The sequence below is a fragment of the Carcharhinus amblyrhynchos genome, chromosome 1 (assembly GCF_965287045.1).
Source record: "Carcharhinus amblyrhynchos chromosome 1, sCarAmb.v2.hapA, whole genome shotgun sequence".
In the NCBI taxonomy this organism is placed as follows: Eukaryota; Metazoa; Chordata; class Chondrichthyes; order Carcharhiniformes; family Carcharhinidae; genus Carcharhinus; species Carcharhinus amblyrhynchos.
Window position 1 is genome coordinate 73,498,034 of NC_137324.1, and position 20,380 is coordinate 73,518,413.

The following is a 20,380-nucleotide window of genomic DNA, read 5'->3' on the forward strand; positions in this document are numbered from 1 at the left end:
GTGACTACTCTGATTCAGTGCTACCAGCTCTATATGATACATGAGTGTATAATGCCAATCTGAGAATGAGAATTTGGAGTGAGCTAAAGCATGACTTACTCTAACAGTGTGGATGAGATAATTTATGCTCACCAACACTGGATGGTATTTCTCTGGCATTTGCCTTGCAGAACTGACTTCTGTTGTGACTGTCTCCCAGGCCGGTGAGGTTGGTGAACCTCCTGGATCCAACCATCCCCCAGCCTCTCTGATCAGTGAAAAACTCATCACTAGTTCTTGCCCACCACTGCACTTAGTCTCCAGAGTGAAAATATCCTAGCATAGAGACCATATGCACTCAACCAGTAAGGAAAAAGAAAATCTGTTGATGTTTAGAAATTGATGATAGATGCTGAGGTCACAATTTTCACTTAAATAAGAGAAACCACGTATTCTCTTTCCCTGGTTCCATATAGTTGTCATTACTGTTCTCAACACTGGGTAGTTCACATACAAAGAACAAAGAAAATTACAGCACAGGAACAGCCCTTCGGCCCTCCAAGCCCGCACTGACCATGCTGGCCGACTGAACTAAAACCCCCTACCCTTCCAGGAGCCATATCCTTACCCTATGCGTGTATTTGTCAAGACGCTTCTGAAAAGTCACTATTGTACCTGCTTCCACTATCTCCCCTGGCAGCGAGTTCCAATCACCCACCACCCTCTGTGTAAAAAATAACTTGCCTCGTACAATATGTGCACAATATCCTTTTGTTTGAAATTGTTCTATGGAACAAAAGGCTCTATATTTAGTGGTGTGCAGGGTAGGCATTATTCAGAGTGTAACATTTATATAACATTACTGAGATTTGTTTTTCAGTCTGTGAGCTTCGATCACCTGCAATGAGTGACTTCCTATGGGGTTTGGAGAATTCGGGCTGGTTGAAACACATTAAAGCCATCATGGATGCTGGTATATTCATTGTGAAAGTAAGTTAACTTCCCTAAAGTTGCTTTAATGATATTGTTTCCAGTTTTTAGTTTTTGTATTTGATTATTTCTTCTCCTTACATTGCCACTGTTTCTGAGGTGGAACTGTCAAGTATGGAAATATTGCATTAAGGACTAGCATGCTACAGTATAAATGTAATAATTTTAAATATATATGCAAGATTGAGGACAAAATGACACTAAAACCACAAGGCAATGTCCATACATAATTTTGAAAAGTATTTTTGAAGATGTGTTAGTCTCAGGGTAATGACATAACCTTTTTAATAAACTATGTCCAGCAATGCAGTTTGGTTTTTTTAAGACGCAAAATACAATTTTATGAATATATCAGTTGCCTTCTGATGAGGGATTTTTTACCCTGATATGCTGAAGTTGTGAAATGAACCATGTGCCTGCCAAAGCCTCTGCTATGCTGAGGCTGGATTGGTGATCAGACGGAGGGGACAAGACCAGGCCAAGCTGGGCTGTGAGGAGCTGAATTCAAGAGGCTGAACCCAGTGAAACACAAACTGAATTTGAAAGTCAAAAGTTACATTGAGGTCCAGTGAAGGAGCACAATCCCAAAAAGAATTACAAGGGGGGAGTCCAGAGCTGGATCATAGTCTAAGGGTATGGAGTAAACCTTTTAGGACTGAGGAGAAATTTCTTCACTCAGAGAGTAGTCAGCCTGTGGAATTCGCTATTACAGAAGGCAGTTGAGGTCAAAACGTTGTATTTTTTCAAGAAGGCATTAGATATAACTCTTGGGGTGAAGGAGATCAAAGACTATGGAAGGAAGGCAGGATCAAACTGTTGAGTTGGATGATCAGTCATGATCCCAATGAATGGCAGAGCAGACTTGAAGGGCTGAATGGCCTACTCCTGATCCTATTTTCTACATGTCTATTGATAGAGATGAGTGTTGGTAGAGAGAATCTAATCATCTCCCCATGACATTCAATAACATTATGAAGCACCGAGGAGGTGGCCATTCGGCCCATTAAGCCTGCACTTACAACAATCCCACCGCATCCCCATAACCCCATGTATTTACCCTGCTAATCCCTCCCGAAACTATGGGCAATTTAGCATGCCAAGCAACCTAAACCACACATCTTTGGACTGTGGAAGAAAACTGGAGCACCCAGAGGAAATCCACACAGACATAGGGAGAATGTGCAGTCTTAACATAGACAGTGACCCAAGTCGGGAATCAAACCTGGGTCCCTGGCACTGTAAGGCACTGGTGTTAACTTCCTTCTCTTCCTGTTTTTTTCTGACATCATGGGAATCCCCCATCATCAACAGCCTGTGGATCACTGTTGACCAGAAGCTGAACTGGACGAGCCACAAAAATACTGTGGCTACAAAAACAGGGTTAGAAGCTAGGAATTCTGTGGCCAGTAACTCACCTCCTGACTTCGCAAAACTGTACCTCATCTTCAAGGTACAAATCTAGAGTGTGATGGAATATTCTGCAATAGTCTGCAGAAGTGCAGCTTTAATAACACTCAAAAAACTCAACACCATTCAGGACAAAGCAGTCCAATTGATTCGCCACCATCAGCATTCACTCCTTCCATCGCTGACATAGAGGGCAGCAGTGCACACAACATATGAGATGCATTAACTCGCCAAGTCTTTATCAGCACAACCCAATTCATGACCATGACTACTTAGAAGGACAAAGGCAGCAGACACATAGGTATACCACCATCTACAAGTTTTCCTCAAAGTTCCATACTGTCCTGCCTTGGAGCTGTCTCACCATTCTTTCATTGTCTAAAATCCTGGAACTCCCTCCCTAGCAGCATTGTAGCTGTACCTACATTACATGGATTGCAGTGGTTCAAGAAGACAGTTCACCACCACCTTCTAAAGGGCAATTAAGGATGAGCAATTAATGCCGTCCTTGCCTGTGACACGTCTGTGTTATGGGCCCAAGTGATGTTACGACAGGACAGTAAAATCGCAGAATAGAACCCTGGCTCAAAAGGCTGCAACTTTTACTTTTCTTCATAAAATGTGGAGGAACACAGTCATGGGACTGCTAATTAGTCAGAGTTTTACAAAGTAGAAAAAGCAGCTTGGCCCACCAAGTTTGTACTGACAGTAATGACCACTGAAGTTGCACTAATCCCATCTTCCAGCACTGGAGTGCTCATCCAAATACTTATTAAAGATTGTAAAGTTTTCAGCCTCCATTACTTTCCCAGGCAATGTATTCCAGATTTTCACTACCCTCTGAGTGATTTTTTTCTCTCAAATCCCCTCTGAATTTCCTACCCCTCACCCTAAAACTGTACCCCTTGTTATTGACCCCTCAACCAAAGGGAGGAACTGCTTCCTATTCAACCTGTCCAAACCCTTCATAATCTTATATACCCCAATCTTCTCTGCTTTAAAGAAAACAATACAAGCCTATCCAGTCTTTCCTTATAGCTCAAATGTTCCATTCTAGGATAGTGAGGTGAACAGAACTGCATAGTACTCTATTGGTTGCCTAGCCAACATTCTGTACAGCCCTAACATAATCTCCCTGCTTTTATACTCTATGCCACAACTGATAAAAACAAGTGTCCCATATATTTTCTTATCTATCCTATCTACCTGCAAGGATCTGTCAATAAATGCCCAAGATCCATCTGTGACTCTGAGCTGCCTAGTGTCCTGCCATTCGTTAAATACTTAGTTGACCTGTTACTTCTTGCAGAGTGCATTATTGTATAGTTATTAGAGTTAAATACCATCTGCCACTGCTCTGCCCATTTGACCAACCCAGCTATATATTCCTGTAACCTATGACTTTCAACACTATGAACCACCCTACCAATCTTGGTATCATCTGCAAACTTACTAATTATTTTCCCACATTCTCATCTGTATCATTTACATAATGAACATTAAGGCATCCAGCACTGAACCTTGTGGTATGCCACTGGACACCAGCCTCCTGTCACACAAACAGCCTCTACCACCACCCTCTCTGTCCTATTACTAAACCAGTCACAGATCCGTCTCACAAGTTTCACTGAATTCCATGTGCTTCAACCTTGCAATCAGTCTCCCATGGGGGACCTTGTCAAAAGCTTTGCTAATATCCATATAAACAGCTATACTTCCCTCATTCACTCACTTGATCACTGTGTGCAGTTTTAGGCGCCGCGCCTGCGCAAAGATATTTTGGCCTTGGAGGGAGTGCAGAGGAGGTTTACTAGGCTGATACCGGAGTTGAGGGGGTTGAGCTATGAGGAGAGGCTGAATAAACTAGGCTTGTACTCGTTGGAGTTTAGAAGAATGAGGGGAGATCTCATTGAGACGTTTAAGATGATGAATGGGATGGATAGGATAGAGGTGGAGAGGCTCAAAAAAGACAGTAGGACTAGGGGGCACAGCCTCAAGATAAAGGGGGGGCGGTTTAGAATGGAGTTGAGGAGGAACTTCTTCACTCAAAAGGTGGTGAATCTCTGGAATTCTCTGCCCGTTGAAGTGGTGGAGGCTGCCTCGCTAAATATTTTTAAGACGCGGGTTGATGGGTTTTTGATAAGAGAGGGGATTAAGGGTTATGGGGAGAGGGCGGGAAGGTGGAACTGAGCCACGACAGATCAGCCATGATCTTATTGAATGGCGGGGCAGGCTCGAAGGGCTAGATGGCCTACTCCTGCTCCTATTTCTTATGTTCTTATATTTCAAAAAATTCTATAAATTTGTTAGGCATGACTTCCCTCTAACAAAGCCATGCTGACTATCCCTAATCAACCCATGCCTTTCCAAGTGCAGATTAATTCTCTCCTCAAGAATTTTCTCCAATAGTTTTCCTGCCACTAATGTGAGATTCACCAGTCTGTAATTCCCTAGTTCATTGCTACTACCCTTCCTGAAAAGTGAAACCATGTGAGCCATCTTCCACTCCTCTGGCACTTGCCCTGTGATGTGGAGATGTTCGCATTAGACTGGGATAAGAACAATAAGAAGCCTCACAACACCAGGTTAAAGTCCAACAGGTTTATTTGGTAGCACAAGCTTTTGGAGTGTCACTGCTTCAACTCTTCACTCACCTGAAGAGGGAGTAACACTTCAAAAGGTCATGCTACCAAATAAACCTGTTGGACTTTAACCTGGTGTTGTGAGACTTCTTATTGTACTTCCCCTGTGGCCAGGGAGAAGTTAAAAATTTGAATCAGAGTCACTGCAATTTCCTGCTTTGCCTCCCACAACAGCCTAGGATGCATTCATCTGGGCCTGGGGATTTGTCCATTCTTAACCCTGTAAAATACTCCTCATTTCCTATGTAAAACTGCTCAAGGTCTTATCCTGAATTCTGTACCTATTTCTTCCTTCTGAGTGAAGACCAATGTGAAGTATTCATTTAACACCATTCTAATGTCCTGCGGATTCACACACAGGTTGTCCCCTTGGTTTCTAATGGACTCTACGCTTCCCCGGTTAGCCTCTTCCCCTTAATGTATTTAAAGCATATAAACAAATACTTAAAGATTTTAAGATTAGCAGAGATTACAACTTGCAACTTAAGCTAAAACAGTCTCATTAACACAAAGTCCCTTTCAAGCACATGTAATGACTGTGATCAAATAAACGCACTTCGCTCTGAACCCAGGTTAGTATTTGTGGTTTTCTCTTCAGAATCTCCCCAGATGATTGTAATGTGAGAGTTTCCAAACTCCATTCTCAAAGCCATGCTTTAGTATCTTCTCTCACAATAATGCCTTCCCCTAGTGGTTTGCAATCCAAAATCCAGACCAGGTTTTTCAAATGACACTTTTAAACAAAGCTTCTGCTCTACTTTTAACAGTGAATCCAGTCCAAAATTTTGTATCCCACTCCTTTAGGATTTATTTTTCTTGACTGTTGTGCAAACTATTCAGAATTGTGTTAACTCTTGGTCCCAGAAACTTGTTAAAATGACATCAAACATTTAATTTACCTTTGAAGTCTGCTTTCCCAATTTAAATCTGGCTACTGCAATTGTCTCTTTGACTAACGACGCTTTGTTTACTCTTCCCTGAATTCTTCTGATAAATACTTTTGTCTCTGCTCTCAACTTCAGTTCTCTTAAGGAATTATTTCTGTCCCAATTCTCTGTTTATCTGGACTAAAACTTGTTCTTTAGGAAGCTCGCATCTTTGCAATTCCCTTGTCCTATTCAGTTTCTCCTGGCAAAGTTGAGAGAGGTTTATTCCCCAGTGTCCTGCCCTACTGCCAACAAATTAGTTAAACCAACACTTAAAAGCTTCTCTATCCTACAAGGCCCCAGTTGCTAAGCAACTCCGCTGGTTTATTTATTCTTCACACGGTAACTCTCTCTTAGCACAATAGAAACACAGCTGAACTTAACCAATCCCCACAAATATAATCATCTTTGTCCGATATGGATCTAACTATAAGTTGTATCCTTCCAGGCACAGATGCACCAAATTAAACTCACTCAAATCTATACCTTATTTTAACATTTACCCATACAAATATAAATCTTTTATAACAACTTTTGTTTTCCTAACACAGCCACATTCCATGATTTATTAAAAGCTAAATCTCCATAAGGGTCTTCATCAGACTTTCTGTCACTACTGCATGATTTTAATTACTTTTTTATGTTCTTTCATGGGGCGTGGGCATTGCTGACTCAACCAGCATTTGTTGCTCATTGCTAATTACCCTTGACTAGGTAGTGGTGAATCTCCTTCTTGAATGTTTGTTATGCATCAGACTCTCCCACATTGCTGTTAGGAAGGAAATTCCAGGATTTTGTTCCAGTGACAGTGAAGCATTGGCAATACAGCTCCAAATCAGGATATTCTTGGAGGAGAATTTGCAGGTGGTGCTGTCTCCATGTATCTGCTGTCCTTCTCCTGCTAGATGGCAGAGATCTGGAAGGTGCTGTTGAGGGAACTTTGAGTTGCTGCAGTGCATCTTGTAGATGGTATACACTGCTATCACAGCATGCTGGTGGTGGAAGATGTGTTTATTTAAGGTAGTGATTGGGGTGTGAATTGAACAGGCTGCTTTGTCCTGGATGGTGTCAGGCTTCTTGAATGTTGGTGGAGTTTCACTCTAGGTGAACGGAAGGTATTCCATCACAGTCCTAATTTGTGACTCACAAGTGGCAGACTGGCTTTGGGGAGTCAGATGGTGAGTTGCTCTCTGCAGAATTCCCAGCCTCTTGTAGCCACAGTATTTATGTGGCTTGTTCAGTTCAGTTTTTGGTCAATGATACCCCCATGATGTTGATAGTTGGTAATGTAATTAAATGTCAAGGGAAACGGGTTAGATTCTTTCTTGTTGAAGATGATCTTTGCCTGGCACTTATGTGGAACAAGTTTTATTTCTGGCACTCCCTGTGGTTGGTTACAGTAGCAGTGGCAGGCAGGAAAATCAGTGGGCATCATTTCCTTGCCATCATTGTATGACTGACTGTAGGGGCGAGTGGTTGCCTTATTTGTAGCATATAAAAGTAAATAAGAAAGATTAATTTTGTAAGCTGACTTCAGGATCTTTGACATAAATATAATGTAACATGTTGTTTCAGGCAGTTGCCGAGGAGGCAGCCAGTGTACTGGTTCATTGCTCAGATGGTTGGGACAGAACTGCACAGGTTTGCTCTGTTGCATGCCTGCTACTTGACCCATTTTACAGAACCTTAAAGGGATTTATGGTAAGCAGAACACGATATACAAAGGATAAATGGAGAGGTAAAAGTAAAGTCTCTATAGTCATAGGTCACCATTGGCTACTTTCCCCTTTGAAGGGGAGAACTGATTGCTGGTGATTTAACCTGAGGATCACCACACCTCAGGTGAGGGGCAAGGTTGAGAAGGCGGGCCTTCATGAATAACTTCAGCCTTTACGGGAATTGAACTTATGCTGTTGGCATTGCTGTACTCCACAAGCAAGCTGTCCAATCTACTGAGCTAAATCCACCCTCCTAAATGGAAAGCAGGCATGTTGAATACAGAGAAGCAAGAGTTCATGCTAATGTTTTATTATTTTCTTGTTTCTCTGTTCTTAATCCCTTATTTTGAAGATTCAAAATTATGTTGATGTGTGCTGAAAGAGAATACTGGGAATTATCCGAAAATACAATTTAAATTGCAAACTTTAGATTGTTCTGCCTGTCTTATAGCAATAGTTGCCCAGAAAAAGTTAGAATTATAACCACTGCTAACTTCAGGGGCATCCCTGGTCATCATTCATAGCTGCTGCCTCCTGACTTTTTTTCGGCATGGACCACCCAGACTGCCGCTCATTGAGGGAATTCCCATTCATCGCCTCCACCGCATCCCTGGCATCCTCCAAAATGAAGCCAAAACCGCGGGACAGCATGGCTACAGCTCTCAGCAGTATGAGACTGGGACTGGGGAGGCAGCAGCTATGGAGGATGTAGTTCCTAACAAGTGACATTGAGTCTTGGCCTTGTTCTGAGATTCAACCTCCTCCCTTTCATTTACAAGTATTTTCTTTTTTATTGTTTAGGGGAGATCCGTTAATCTTCTAACCTTGTATTTCCCCAGCTAAATTATAATTGGCCTATTTGTCCCCATCCATGTACCAGAGTGAGAGGCTGGCGGCTGCTGGTCCATCCAGGGTCAATAATACCCATTTTAAGGAAAATCCTTTTTTATGGAATGAATCATTCTGTAAAAATGGGGTTTTCCTGTACATTAATTACAATTTTTAATTCTTAACATTTATTCAAACATTTTAATTTTATTTATGTTCGTGATTGTTTTTCTTGGCTGTAGAATTCTCTCTCCTGCCTCTTGTTGCAAGAAGGATGATTGTAAATATGGACTTCAATGATCAAGATCAATAGTGTTACATAACTGAGCTGCATAAAAGTGTTTCTGTATTATGGATCAGGATGGGCACACTTAATTTTATGGAAGAATGTCACAGATTGTAAGCAGTTCTGATGAAAGATCATCAACCTCTGTTTTATTTAAGATTTTCAGCATCTACAGTTTTTTTAAATATATTTGTATCTGAGGCCTGTGTTATGGGGAAGTCTAGCGATGCTCAAACCTTTTAGTCTTGAAAGCAGATAAGTGAAGTGTTTTTTTTAGACATGGGGTATGTGCATGCATTTAAAGTAAATGGAATACAAAAGGCAAATTTTAAACAATATTCATGGCACTAGAATGGGGGGCACAATTCCCAACTAATAAAGGGTAAGCTCAGGGTTGATATCAGAAATTTACTATTAATATACAGTAATTCATATGACTGACTTGATTGATGCTGATGGATAAACTGTGGAGTGTGAGGCTTCAAGCAGCTGAGCAGCTATACTGAGAGAGCAATGCAATCAGGACCTAGAATTTCTAGCAATATAGTACCAACATATCTTTTAAAGGTTTATCAGGGAATTACAATTTTAAGATTGTATTTAGTGCAGCATTTATACTGCTAATGAATACATAGTTCTTTATTTTACTAGATCAGCTGTTGTAAGGCAGATGATGTCAATCTATCCATAGAAACTGTGCAAGGAAGAAACCTAATTATCTCATCAAAATTAGCAGGAATAACAAGAAGGTGTAAATAGGTGCACTTGAATGGTGCATTTATTGGGATTAATCCATTAGGTCCAGATATCTCTTATGTATTTCCTACTTTCAGGTATCAGTTTTGACCCTTTGGTATCCCTCAGACAGGAGGTTGTTTGTTCAAACCCCACTGCAGAGACTTGGGCACATACTGTAGGCTGATGTTGAGGATGCTGTATTGAGGGAGTGTAATGCTGTTGAGGGTGCTGTCTTTCTGATGATCCTATTGTGATGGCACAGAACGGTCCCCACGTACATGATCAAATGGTCCTATTTGAATGACTGAGGTCCCATCTGCAGACGATAGATTCCATGGCAGAATTTGAAGAGTCTCCCCCAGAGTGAAAAGGCTTAAAACGCTAGTTCATTCTTTCTTGCTACAAATTGACTGGTTAATGTGATTCTCCGATCATGATACTAGAGATTTTGTAAAATTGGTTGTTTTGCACCACTGTTACGTTACTGATTATAATATTCTAAAACCTTTCTTGTATGTAGGTTTTAATAGAAAAAGATTGGGTTTCCTTTGGACACAAGTTTAATCACAGGTAAGCAGCATTATCAGGATTTAATTGTCTCTCTCGTAGTACAATCATATATTTCTCAAGTTAATAAATATTCAATAGAGTTGTAAAAATACAAATTTCATCAAGATTAATAAGTTCCAGAGAAGAAATATGCATCATGCTGGTAACTTGACAGTTATTATGACAAATTTTGTGCACACTTTACTGTATTTAAATTCTTAGATAAAATGGGGGTTAATTCCACTTGCTGCTAGATATTTGAGTTTGGGACAGATTTACTCTTGCAATTTGGTCTCTCTGCCTCTAGCACCTGACAGCATAATTGAGCCAGGGATCTGGTTTATTCCTATGTTTATGCATATCAAAATCCATCTATCATTTGTCAATAGTTTGTTCACTTCTTATCTGTCTTCAGAGAAGTTAATAATAGTTATATGCACCCTGTTTTATGTAATTCACAAACATTTTTAATAACAGAGATCTCAGTGCTTTTCCCAGGCAGCACACTTTAAGATAATTGCCATTCTCTCTCCCGTCGTCAAGGCAATTGTTAATCCTTCAAGAAGACTTGCCAACTATTTCATAAGCTTTTATGCTAACCTCGCGTGAAGAGCTTTAATCAAATGTCTTCAGCAGATCCAAGTAAATGACTTGTATAGAATTATCCATTCCTTTGGTGAGTTAGTCATAGAGTTTTATTACACAGAAAGTGGCCCTTCGGCCCATCATGTCTGTGCCAGCCATCAAACCCATTTATTTCAGTCCCATTTTCCAATACTTGAACCATAGCTTGAATGCTGTGGCATTTTAAATGTTCATCTAAATGCTCCTCTAATATTGTGAGTGTTCCTGCTTCTACCGCCCTTTCAAGCAGTGGGTACAGGGCATTGGTGAGGCCGCAGCTGGAGTACTGTGCGCAGTTTTGGCCGCCGTACTTACGCAAGGATAATTTGGCCTTGGAGGGAGTGCAGAGGAGGTTTACTAGGCTGATGCCGGAGTTGAGGGGGTTGAGCTATGAGGAGAGGCTGAATAAACTAGGCTTGTACTCGTTAGAGTTTAGAAGAATGAGGGGAGATCTCATTGAGACATATAAGATGATGAATGGGATGGATAGGATAGAGGTGGAGAGATTCTTCCCACTCAGAAAGGACAGTAGGACTAGGGGGCACAGTCTCAAGATAAAAGGGGGGCGGTTTAGAACGGAGTTGAGGAGGAACTTCTTCACTCAAAGGATGGTGAATCTCTGGAATTCTCTGCCCGTTGAAGTGGTGGAGGCTGCCTCGCTAAATATATTTAAGACACGGGTTGATAGGTTTTTGATAGGCAAGGGGATTAAGGGTTATGGGGAGAAAGCGGGAAAGTGGAACTGAGCCACGACAGATCAGGCATGATCTTATTGAATGGCGGGGCAGGCTCGAAGGGCTAGATGGCCTACTCCTGCTCCTATTTCTTATGTTATGTTCTTATGTTATGTTATGAGTTCAAGATTCCCACCATCTTCTGGGTGAAAAGGTTTTACCTCAAATCCTGTGTAATTCCAATAGGTTTGTAAAGCAAGGCCACAAAGGCTTTGACCTATTTTTCTAACCTAACTGCACTTGCATTTTCATGAAATTATTTATTTTAATCACTAGGTTTTTTTCATCCCTTCAATATCTTTCTAGGTGGATAACTATAGGCCGGTTAGCTTAGCTTCTGTAATAGGGAAAATGCTTGAATCTATCATCAAGGGAAAGAAAGTGAGCCATCTGGATATGAATTGTTCCATTGGTAAGGCGCAGCATGGATTTATGTAGGGAAGGTCATGTTTGACTAATTTGGTAGAATTCTTTGAGAACATTACATGTGCAGTGGACAATGGGGAACCTGTGGATGTGGTGTATCTGGATTTCCAGAAGGCATTTGACAAAGTGCTGCACCAAAGACTGCTATATAAGATAAAGGTACATGGTGTTATGGGTAATGTATTAGCATGAATAGAGGATTGGTTAACTAACAGAAAGCAAAGAGTGGGGGGTAAATGGGTGTTTTTTCTGGTTGGCAATCAGTGACTAGTGATGTGCCTCAGTGATCAGTGTTGGGACCACAGTTGTTTAGGATTTACGTAGATGATTTGGAGTAGTGTTGTCAAAATTCGCAGATAACACTAAGATGGGTGGCAGATCAAAGTGTGCAGAGGATGTTGAAAGTCTGCAAAGGAATATAGTTAGTCTAAATGAGTGGGCGAGGGTCTGGCAGATGGAGAACAATGTTGGTAAATGTGAGATCATCCATTTTGGTAGGAATAACATTAAAATGGACTATTATAAATGGTAAAAAGTTGCAGCATGCTGCTTTGCAGAGTGACTTCGGTGTCCTTGTACAAGAATCACGAGGAGTTGGTTTGCAGGTGCAGCAGGTGATTAAGAAGGCAAATAGAATTTTTTCCTTCATCGCGAGAGGGATGGTGTTTAAAAACAGTGAGGTTATATTGCAGCTATTTAAGGTGTTGGTGGGCCACACCTGAAGTACTGTGTACGATTTTGGTCTCCTTACTTGAGAAAGGATGTACCAGCACTGGAGGGGGAGCAGAGGAGATTCGCTAGTTTGATTCCAGAGTTGAGAGGGTTGGCTTATGAGGACTGAGTAGACTGGGATATACTCGTTGGAATTTAGAAGAATGAGGGGAGATCCAATAGAAACCTATAAGATTATGAAGAGAATAGATAAGATAGAAGCAGGGAAGTTGTTTCCACTGGCAGGTAAATCTATATCTAGGGGGCATAGCCTGAAGTAAGGGGGAGCAGATTTAGGACAGAGCTGAGGAGGAACTTCTTAACACAAAGGGTTGTGAATCTGTGGAATACCCTGCCCAGTGAAGCAGTTGAGGCTACCTCATTGAATGTTTTTAAGGCAAAGATAGATACATTTTTGAACAGGAAAGGAATTAAGAGTTGTGGTGAGTGGGCAGTAGGCAGAGCTGAATCCACAAAAAGATCAACCATGATCTGATTGAATGGCGGGGAGCAGGCTCGAGGGGCCTGATGGCCTATTCCTGCTCCCAGTTCTTATGTTCTTATGTACTGCTGTTCGCAACCGGCAAGGTACAGACCGTATCTAACCAACACGTAACACGTGTCCAGCATTAGATGTTTGGGCAACATTTGCTAAATAATCCTCAGTATGCTAGGCAGGATTGCAGTGTGGCACATTTGCACGTACTAAAAAGTACATGTATTAATACACAGAGCCCTGCTCTTTGCAGACGGAAATAACATGTACTCACGTTGCATCTGTTTCAACTGGGCAAAATAAGTGATGGCCTTGATCAGTCAGTGTCGAATTGCCTGGTTTAAATTTCAAATAATGCTTGCCATTTTATTTAATCAGTCACCACCATGGTGCATTCTCCTTGGCAATGCTCCTACCAGTCAGAGTCTACTTTAAAACCAATCAGTGCCACTTCTCGTACAGTACAAGGTTGTCGCTTTCTCTGACATTGGTATCTTTGTGATTGTCTTGATGAGTGCAAAATGAAAAGTTTCAATACAATATAGTTTTTCAGCAGTTCTCAAATTCTGTACTACCAAATGACTATATGTAGGAAAGTAAGTTGTGAAGATGACATAGGGGACTGTGCAAAAGGATATAAAAGGGGGCAGCAAGATGGCACAGTGGTTAACACTACTGCTTCACAGTGCCAGGGACCCAGGTTCAATTCCCAGCTTGGGTCACTCTCTGTGCAGAGTCAGCACGTTGTCCGCGTGTTTACGTGGGTTTCCTCAGGATCTCTGGTTTCCTCCCACAGTCCAAAAGATGTGCTGATTAGGTGCATTTGCCATGCTAAAATTATCCCTCAGTGTACCCGAACAGGCGCCGGAGTGTGGCGACTAGGGTATTTTCACATTCATTGCATTATTAATGTAAGCCTACTTGTGACTAATAAATAAACTTTACTTTTAAATAGGCTAAGTGAGTCGGTAAAAAAATGGCAGATGGAATATAATGTAGGAATTTCGGCAAGAAGAATAGAAGAGCAGCATATTGGCAAGAAGAATAGAAAAATATTCTTTCAAAAGAAGAGAGATTACAGAACTCTGCTATACAGAGGGATCTGGGTGTCCTGGTACATGAATCACAAAGGGGCTGATTTTACCATTGTGTCGCGCCCATTTTCTGATGCAAAAACTTGGTAAAATAGGGCATGAGGCTATTGACGCAATCCGTGACTGCATCCGTGCAGATGCCCACTTTACCAAGGCCCGAAAATGGCCACAATCCGAATTGCTCATTTAAATTGAATGAATGGGCTGCTTGCCAAACTTGACCAGCATTTCCCCCTTCACCATCGTGTCCGCGCGTCCAGAATTGGCGTGAAACAGACGCTTGGGTGCTCCAGCTTCTAAAGATGTAAGTTTAGAGCTTCAAAAGGTTCTCTGATGCAGATCAGTGGTGGTGGAGGGTGGGGGTTCGGATCAGATTAGATTATATTCTCTGGTGGGGGGGAGGAGGAGGCAGGTCATCTTGGGTGGGGGTGGGGGTTGCAGAGGGGTTGCAGATCATTCTCTGGTGGGGGGAAGGGAGGCCAGATCATACTCTTTTGGAGGAGGGTGGGAGGGAGGAGGGAAGCCAGATCATTATCAGGTGGGGGAAAGGGCAGAGGGAGGCCAAATTGCTCTCTGGTTGGGGGGGGGGGAGGGGTCGGTGGTTGGTGGTTAGCGAGAGGAGGGGGGGCGATGTATCTCTGGTGACGGGGGGAGGCCCGAAGGATCTCTGGTGGGAGGGGCAGGGGTGTCTGCTGCCATTTTATATTTGCGGGCGATTGGTGGGGGAAGGGGAGCAGAGGATCACAACTGGTCTGGGTAGCGGGAAGTGGGTAGGTGGATAAAGGGGACAGTTATGTTGTGCGGGTGGGGCGATGTCTGTGGGGGCCGTTGTTCCCACTTTTTGCTTCTGAGCTGCTTTATTCACTTTTTGCGGCATGGGAGCAATGTGACAGTGGTGTGTTTTTTCAAATTTTTTTCCCATGCGCATGCACAGTTCAAAGCTCTGATCATTTCAGGCGCAATATGCCCTGTCAACAGCGCAATTCAGACTTACGATTTTGTTTTCAGGCTAAGTGCCTATGGGGGTGCCTGAGAACAGATTTTCAAGTTGGATCTGAATCGTGCCCAGATTCAGCAGTTAGAATCAAAATAGTAAAATTGGGCCCAAAGTGTGTAGATACATCAAGTGATGAGGAAGGCAAATGGAAAGTTGTTGCTTCTTGGAATTATAATGGAATATAAAAGTAGGGGTGTTTTGCTACAGTTGTATAGGCTGTTGGTGAGACTACATCTAGACTGTATTCAGTTTTGATCTCCTTATTTAAGAAAATATATAAATGCATTTGAAGCAATTCAGAGAAGGTTCACGCAACTGATATTTATGATGGGATGTTATCATTAGACATGCTGGACCTGTATCCCTGGAGTTTAGAAGATTGAACGTTGATCTTATTGAAACATATAGGATCCTGAGGGGCTTGACAGAATGGGTGCTATAAATATGTTTCCCCCCTTAAGCGACATACTCTTGTATACTCTTAACACATTCACTACAGGAACTCGCTAAGCTTCTTTAGACAGCACCTTCCTAACCTTCGACTATGACCATCTTGGAGGAATACATGTTGTTATGACTACAACATATGTTATTTGCTGAGTTAGCCAAATCCTAAAGGGAAACTTGTCTGATTTATCATAACTTTTTTTTGTATTTTGAAAATGAGGAGAAAAAGACTACTGATCCCAGAAGCATTGAACTCTAGTACACTTTTAGAATTTTAAAATTCAGAAGACTTATTAACAAGAACAAGTACAAAAACCTAAGTGCACAAGATTTAAGTTACATGGTTAAACAGTTTTAGAAAACATTCCCCCAAAAATCTCACTTGGTCTAAACACACAACCTCCTTGGCAACAACTTCCTTAGAGATTCTTAACTAAAAATCCAGTAATGTTACTCAAGGCATAAACTGCTGTCACTTTAGTAAAGGTATACCACATGACTTCTCAAACTCTTCCACTCTGCCTTGGAAATCCAAGAAAGTTCAGAAGCACTCTGCTTTCTGAAAACAAATACTATTCTGGATTCAAAACTGGATGGCTGTTTTAGATTTCACACTTTGTCTCAGGACATCTCCCTGATAGTTTCTTTTTATATTTATTTCCAATCAAAAATCCAATTCGGCCCAATCAGAGTCCCTACAAGAGGGACATTACAAATTCAAGCTGACAAAACAGGTCTTTCCTCCTGTCTTGTGGTCGATCAAATAAGATCCAAGCTGATAGAATGAGGCATTACACCCCTTCCTGGGCTTGATCTGAGCTTCATCTTAGCCAAAAGGCTGACAGTTTTTAAAAATATATTTCCAATCAAAAAACCAAATTGGCCCAATCAATGTCCTTACAAGAGAGACATTACAGATCCAAGCTGCCAAAGCAGGCCCCACTTTTCTTGTCTTGGGTTTGATCAACAAGACCCAAGCTGATAGGAACAGGCATTACATCCCCTCTTGGGCTTAATCTGAGTTTTTAGCCAAAAGGCCTAGATGGTGTTTTTAAAAATTGCTTCAAGTGAAGCCTCAGTGTAACCTCATTGACTTCTATCAAATATAGGGTCAGCAAACTACACTTCATCTTAGCCAAAAGGCTGACCGTTTGTTTTACCACAACTCAGCTCAACATATTTCCTGAAATAACCTTTTTGCCTTTTCTCTCTGATTCCGTTGTCCTCAGCACCTCTTTGAACTCAACGTTTCCAAAATATATTTTTTTTTCATGTTCTCCTGTTGCTTCTGGGTAAAGTAAAGTTTAAAAACCTCCCTACTTTACTTATGAAACCTTTAAGTTGTAAAAGTCTCATAACCCCGCCTTTGAAATTTAACGGCTGAAAAGCCAAGTCCCTATCTATCGTTTAATGCAAAGTTTAAAACCCAACCTATTTACTTGTAAATCCACTTTACCATTGCCCCTCAATACAAGTGTCTACATCTTTACCCCTTTTATCCCTCACCTGTCATAGATAAGCTGTCTCTATTAATCTCCCTGGCTTAATTAAATCATACACACATTTACCAGCTGTGGCTAGTCACCAACTTCATTTGGAGGATATAGGTCCAACTATCTCAATGGACCATATTTGATTTCTAAAAAATATATTGTTTAAATTTCCAGGAAGCTTATCTCTTCACTTAATCTTTTGTTTTACAGATACAGTCACTTGGATGGTGATCCCAGGGAGGTTTCACCGGTTATTGATCAGTTTTTTGACTGTGTCTGGCAGCTGATGGAACAATTCCCATGTGCCTTTGAGTTCAATGAAAGATTTCTGGTGCACATTCATCATCATGTCTACTCCTGCCAATTTGGGAACTTTGTTTGTAACAACAATAAAGAGAGTAAAGAGCTAAGGTAAAGTGAATTTTGAAGATTTAACTTATGGTTTGCCATTATGCATTCATATTGCTAACCATCAAGTAATCTGTTTTTATGCAATAGAATAACTGTGTAAAATTAAATTGTCCACAACAAAAGTATGATTTAGCCAGGTGATACAGTGTGGCTGATTCCACAAGTGGTGCTGCTGGCGCCAAACGCATGAGTGGGACTTATTACTGTACACACAGCCTTAGGCTTCATTGTTCATCTGAAACACTGAAGGTGCTGTTATGTAGCCGAACAGCACCTTGGAAGCAGAAGCTACTGTACGTTCACATACTTTGCTTTCTAAAGGTCTAAAATGGAAGGTCTGTGCTCTCAACATGCCACTGTTCTTCATTACCCATAAAAAGGCAGTTGCTGCTTGGAAGGCCCTCGACCTTAGCATTTTGAGTTATGAAAGAGAGTCTAGATTAACCATTTACTTCCTATGTGTAAACACTCCTTTTTGTTAGGTCATGCTTTTTTTTTTCAAATCATTCAGCTTCTTGGGTTTATTGTGGTAATTTTTGTCAGTTTTATCCAGGATCCCATCCGGGATAGATTTTCTGGTCCCACCCATTGAGGAATTGTCACAGGCTGCACGGAAAATTCAATGGACGATTTAAAGGTCAATTTACCTTGAGCAGCAATATCAGGTTTTGGTTGGGTGTGAACTGAAACTCCTGCCCATCATGAGCAATTGCTAATATGGCACTGACAGTTCAGACCATGGGCAATCCACTATGCATACCACTGTATTTGTTGCTTCTGAATGAAACAAGTAGCTTGCAATTATATTTCCCTGCTTTTTCTTCAGAACATATGAAAGTAGTTTACAACCAAATAATTAATTTTGAAATTTGCAGCCACCATTCTCAAATAGGAGACCAATTTGTGTCCAGGAAGATTCTACAAGTTGAGAGAAGAATGTTGAACATACTGCGAGAATTTTACATCTTTTCAAATTATGCCACAGGATCTTTTGCATTTGTTTGAACAGGTTGATAAAGCTATAATTTAACTCACCTGAAAGACGACACCGACAATTCAACACTCATTTGTACTACATTGAAATACCCTTTGAGATCAGAGCTTAAACCCACAATTTTATGGTTTAAAGGCGCTATTATTACCAGATGAGCTATGCTGATTGACAAAGAAGTTGATAAAGAAGGGTAGGAGAAACTATGAAGCTGGGCTGGCGCTTAATATAAAAAAGGATAGCAAGAGTTTTTATAAATATATAAAAAGGAAGAGGCTGGCTAGGGTGAACGTTGGTCCTTTAGAGGATGAGAAAGGGGACCTAGTGGTAGGGGATGGGGATATGGCTAAGGTATTGAATAACTTTTTTGTTTCTGTCATCACGGAGGAGGACGTGAATAATTTGCCGGGTGTTAGCGATGGAAAGGTGGTAGGACTGGAGGGTCTTAATGACATTACTGTTACTAGAGAGGCGGTGCTCGACAGACTGGAGGGGCTGATTGTGGACAAGTCCCCAGGACCGGATGGAATGCATCCGAGGGTTCTGAAAGAAATGAAGAAGGTGATAGTGGATGCCTTGGTGGTTATTTTCCAGACGTCGCTGGATTCCGGGAAGTGCCGGAGGATTGGAAAACGGCTAATGTTACGCCGTTGTTTAAGAAGGGTGCCAGGCAAAAGGCGGGGAATTATAGGCGGGTTAGTTTAACGTCTGTGGTAGGTAAAATGTTAGAATCCATAATTAAGGAGGAAATTGCAAGGCATCTTGAAGGGAATTGCTTGATAGAGCAGACGCAGCACGGTTTCATTAAAGGGAAGTCGTGTCTGACAAATTTACTGGAGTTCTATGAGGATGTGTCTAGGGCGGTGGATAGAGGAGAGCCGGTGGAGGTGGTCTTTCTGGATTTTCAGAAGGCGTTTGACAAAGTACCTCACAAGAGGTTATTGCAGAAGGTCGAGGGACATGGAGTTGGGGGTAGGGTGTTAGCGTGGATAGAGGATTGGTTGTCAAATAGGAGGCAGAGAGTGGGGGTCAACGGGTGCTATTCGGATTGGCGGGTGGTGACTAGTGGAGTGCCCCAGGGGTCGGTGCTGGGGCCTCAGCTTTTTACCATTTATATAGATGATCTGGAGGAGGGAACCGAGTGTAGGGTGTCGAAATTTGCTGATGACACCAAGATTGGTGGAACGGCAAATTGTGCGGAGGGTGTGGAGAGTCTGCAGAAGGATCTAGATAGGCTGGGCGAACGGGCCAGGAAATGGCAAATGGAATTTAATGTTGGCAAGTGTGAGGTGGTCCACTTTGGTAGGAATAATGGTAGGAAGGACTATTACTTACGTGGCGAAAAACTGAAGCAGGCGACGGTGCAGAGGGACCTCGGGGTCCTTGTGCATGAGTCGCAAAAACCCAGCTTGCAGGTGCAGCATGTGGTCAGGAAGGCGAATGGGATGCTGGCCTTCATAGCGAGGGGGATTGAATATAAAAGTAGGGAGGTCTTGCTGCAGCTGTCTTGCTGCACTCTTTGACAGAGGATACTGCCCAGTCCCTTTCCCATAACCCCACATATTTACCCCACTAATTCCTCCTAACCTTCACATCTTGGGACACTGAGATGCAATGTTGCATGGGCAATCCATCTAACCCATACATCATTGGATTTATTAAAAAAAAGTATAGTTTTCTCTAACTAATTTTCAGTGATTTAAATCAGTTACTCACAGGTGGAGGACTGGACATCTTTATCTAAAATAAGAACAGAGGGTGGCACAGTGGCTGGACAGCTGCTTCACAGTACCAGGGATCTGTGTTCGATTCTGGCCTTGGGTGACTGAATGTATGGAGTTTGCATATTCTCCCAGCGTCTGTGTGTGTTTTCTCCAGATTCCTCATGCAGTC

General features: G+C 41.8%; 1 protein-coding gene across 2 annotated transcripts in view; it reads left to right on the plus strand.

The window, feature by feature from the left end:
* Positions 1-20,380, plus strand: part of LOC145341935 (phosphatidylinositol-3-phosphate phosphatase MTMR7-like) — an 84,933-nt gene that overhangs the window by 47,211 nt on the left and 17,342 nt on the right. For both annotated transcript variants that reach the window (XM_080187012.1, XM_080187019.1), the window contains 4 exons: positions 860-969; positions 7,520-7,645; positions 10,035-10,084; positions 17,296-17,496. In XM_080187012.1, the coding sequence (XP_080043138.1) occupies positions 860-969; positions 7,520-7,645; positions 10,035-10,084; positions 17,296-17,496 (487 nt within the window). The remainder of the gene's footprint in view (positions 1-859; positions 970-7,519; positions 7,646-10,034; positions 10,085-17,295; positions 17,497-20,380) is intronic.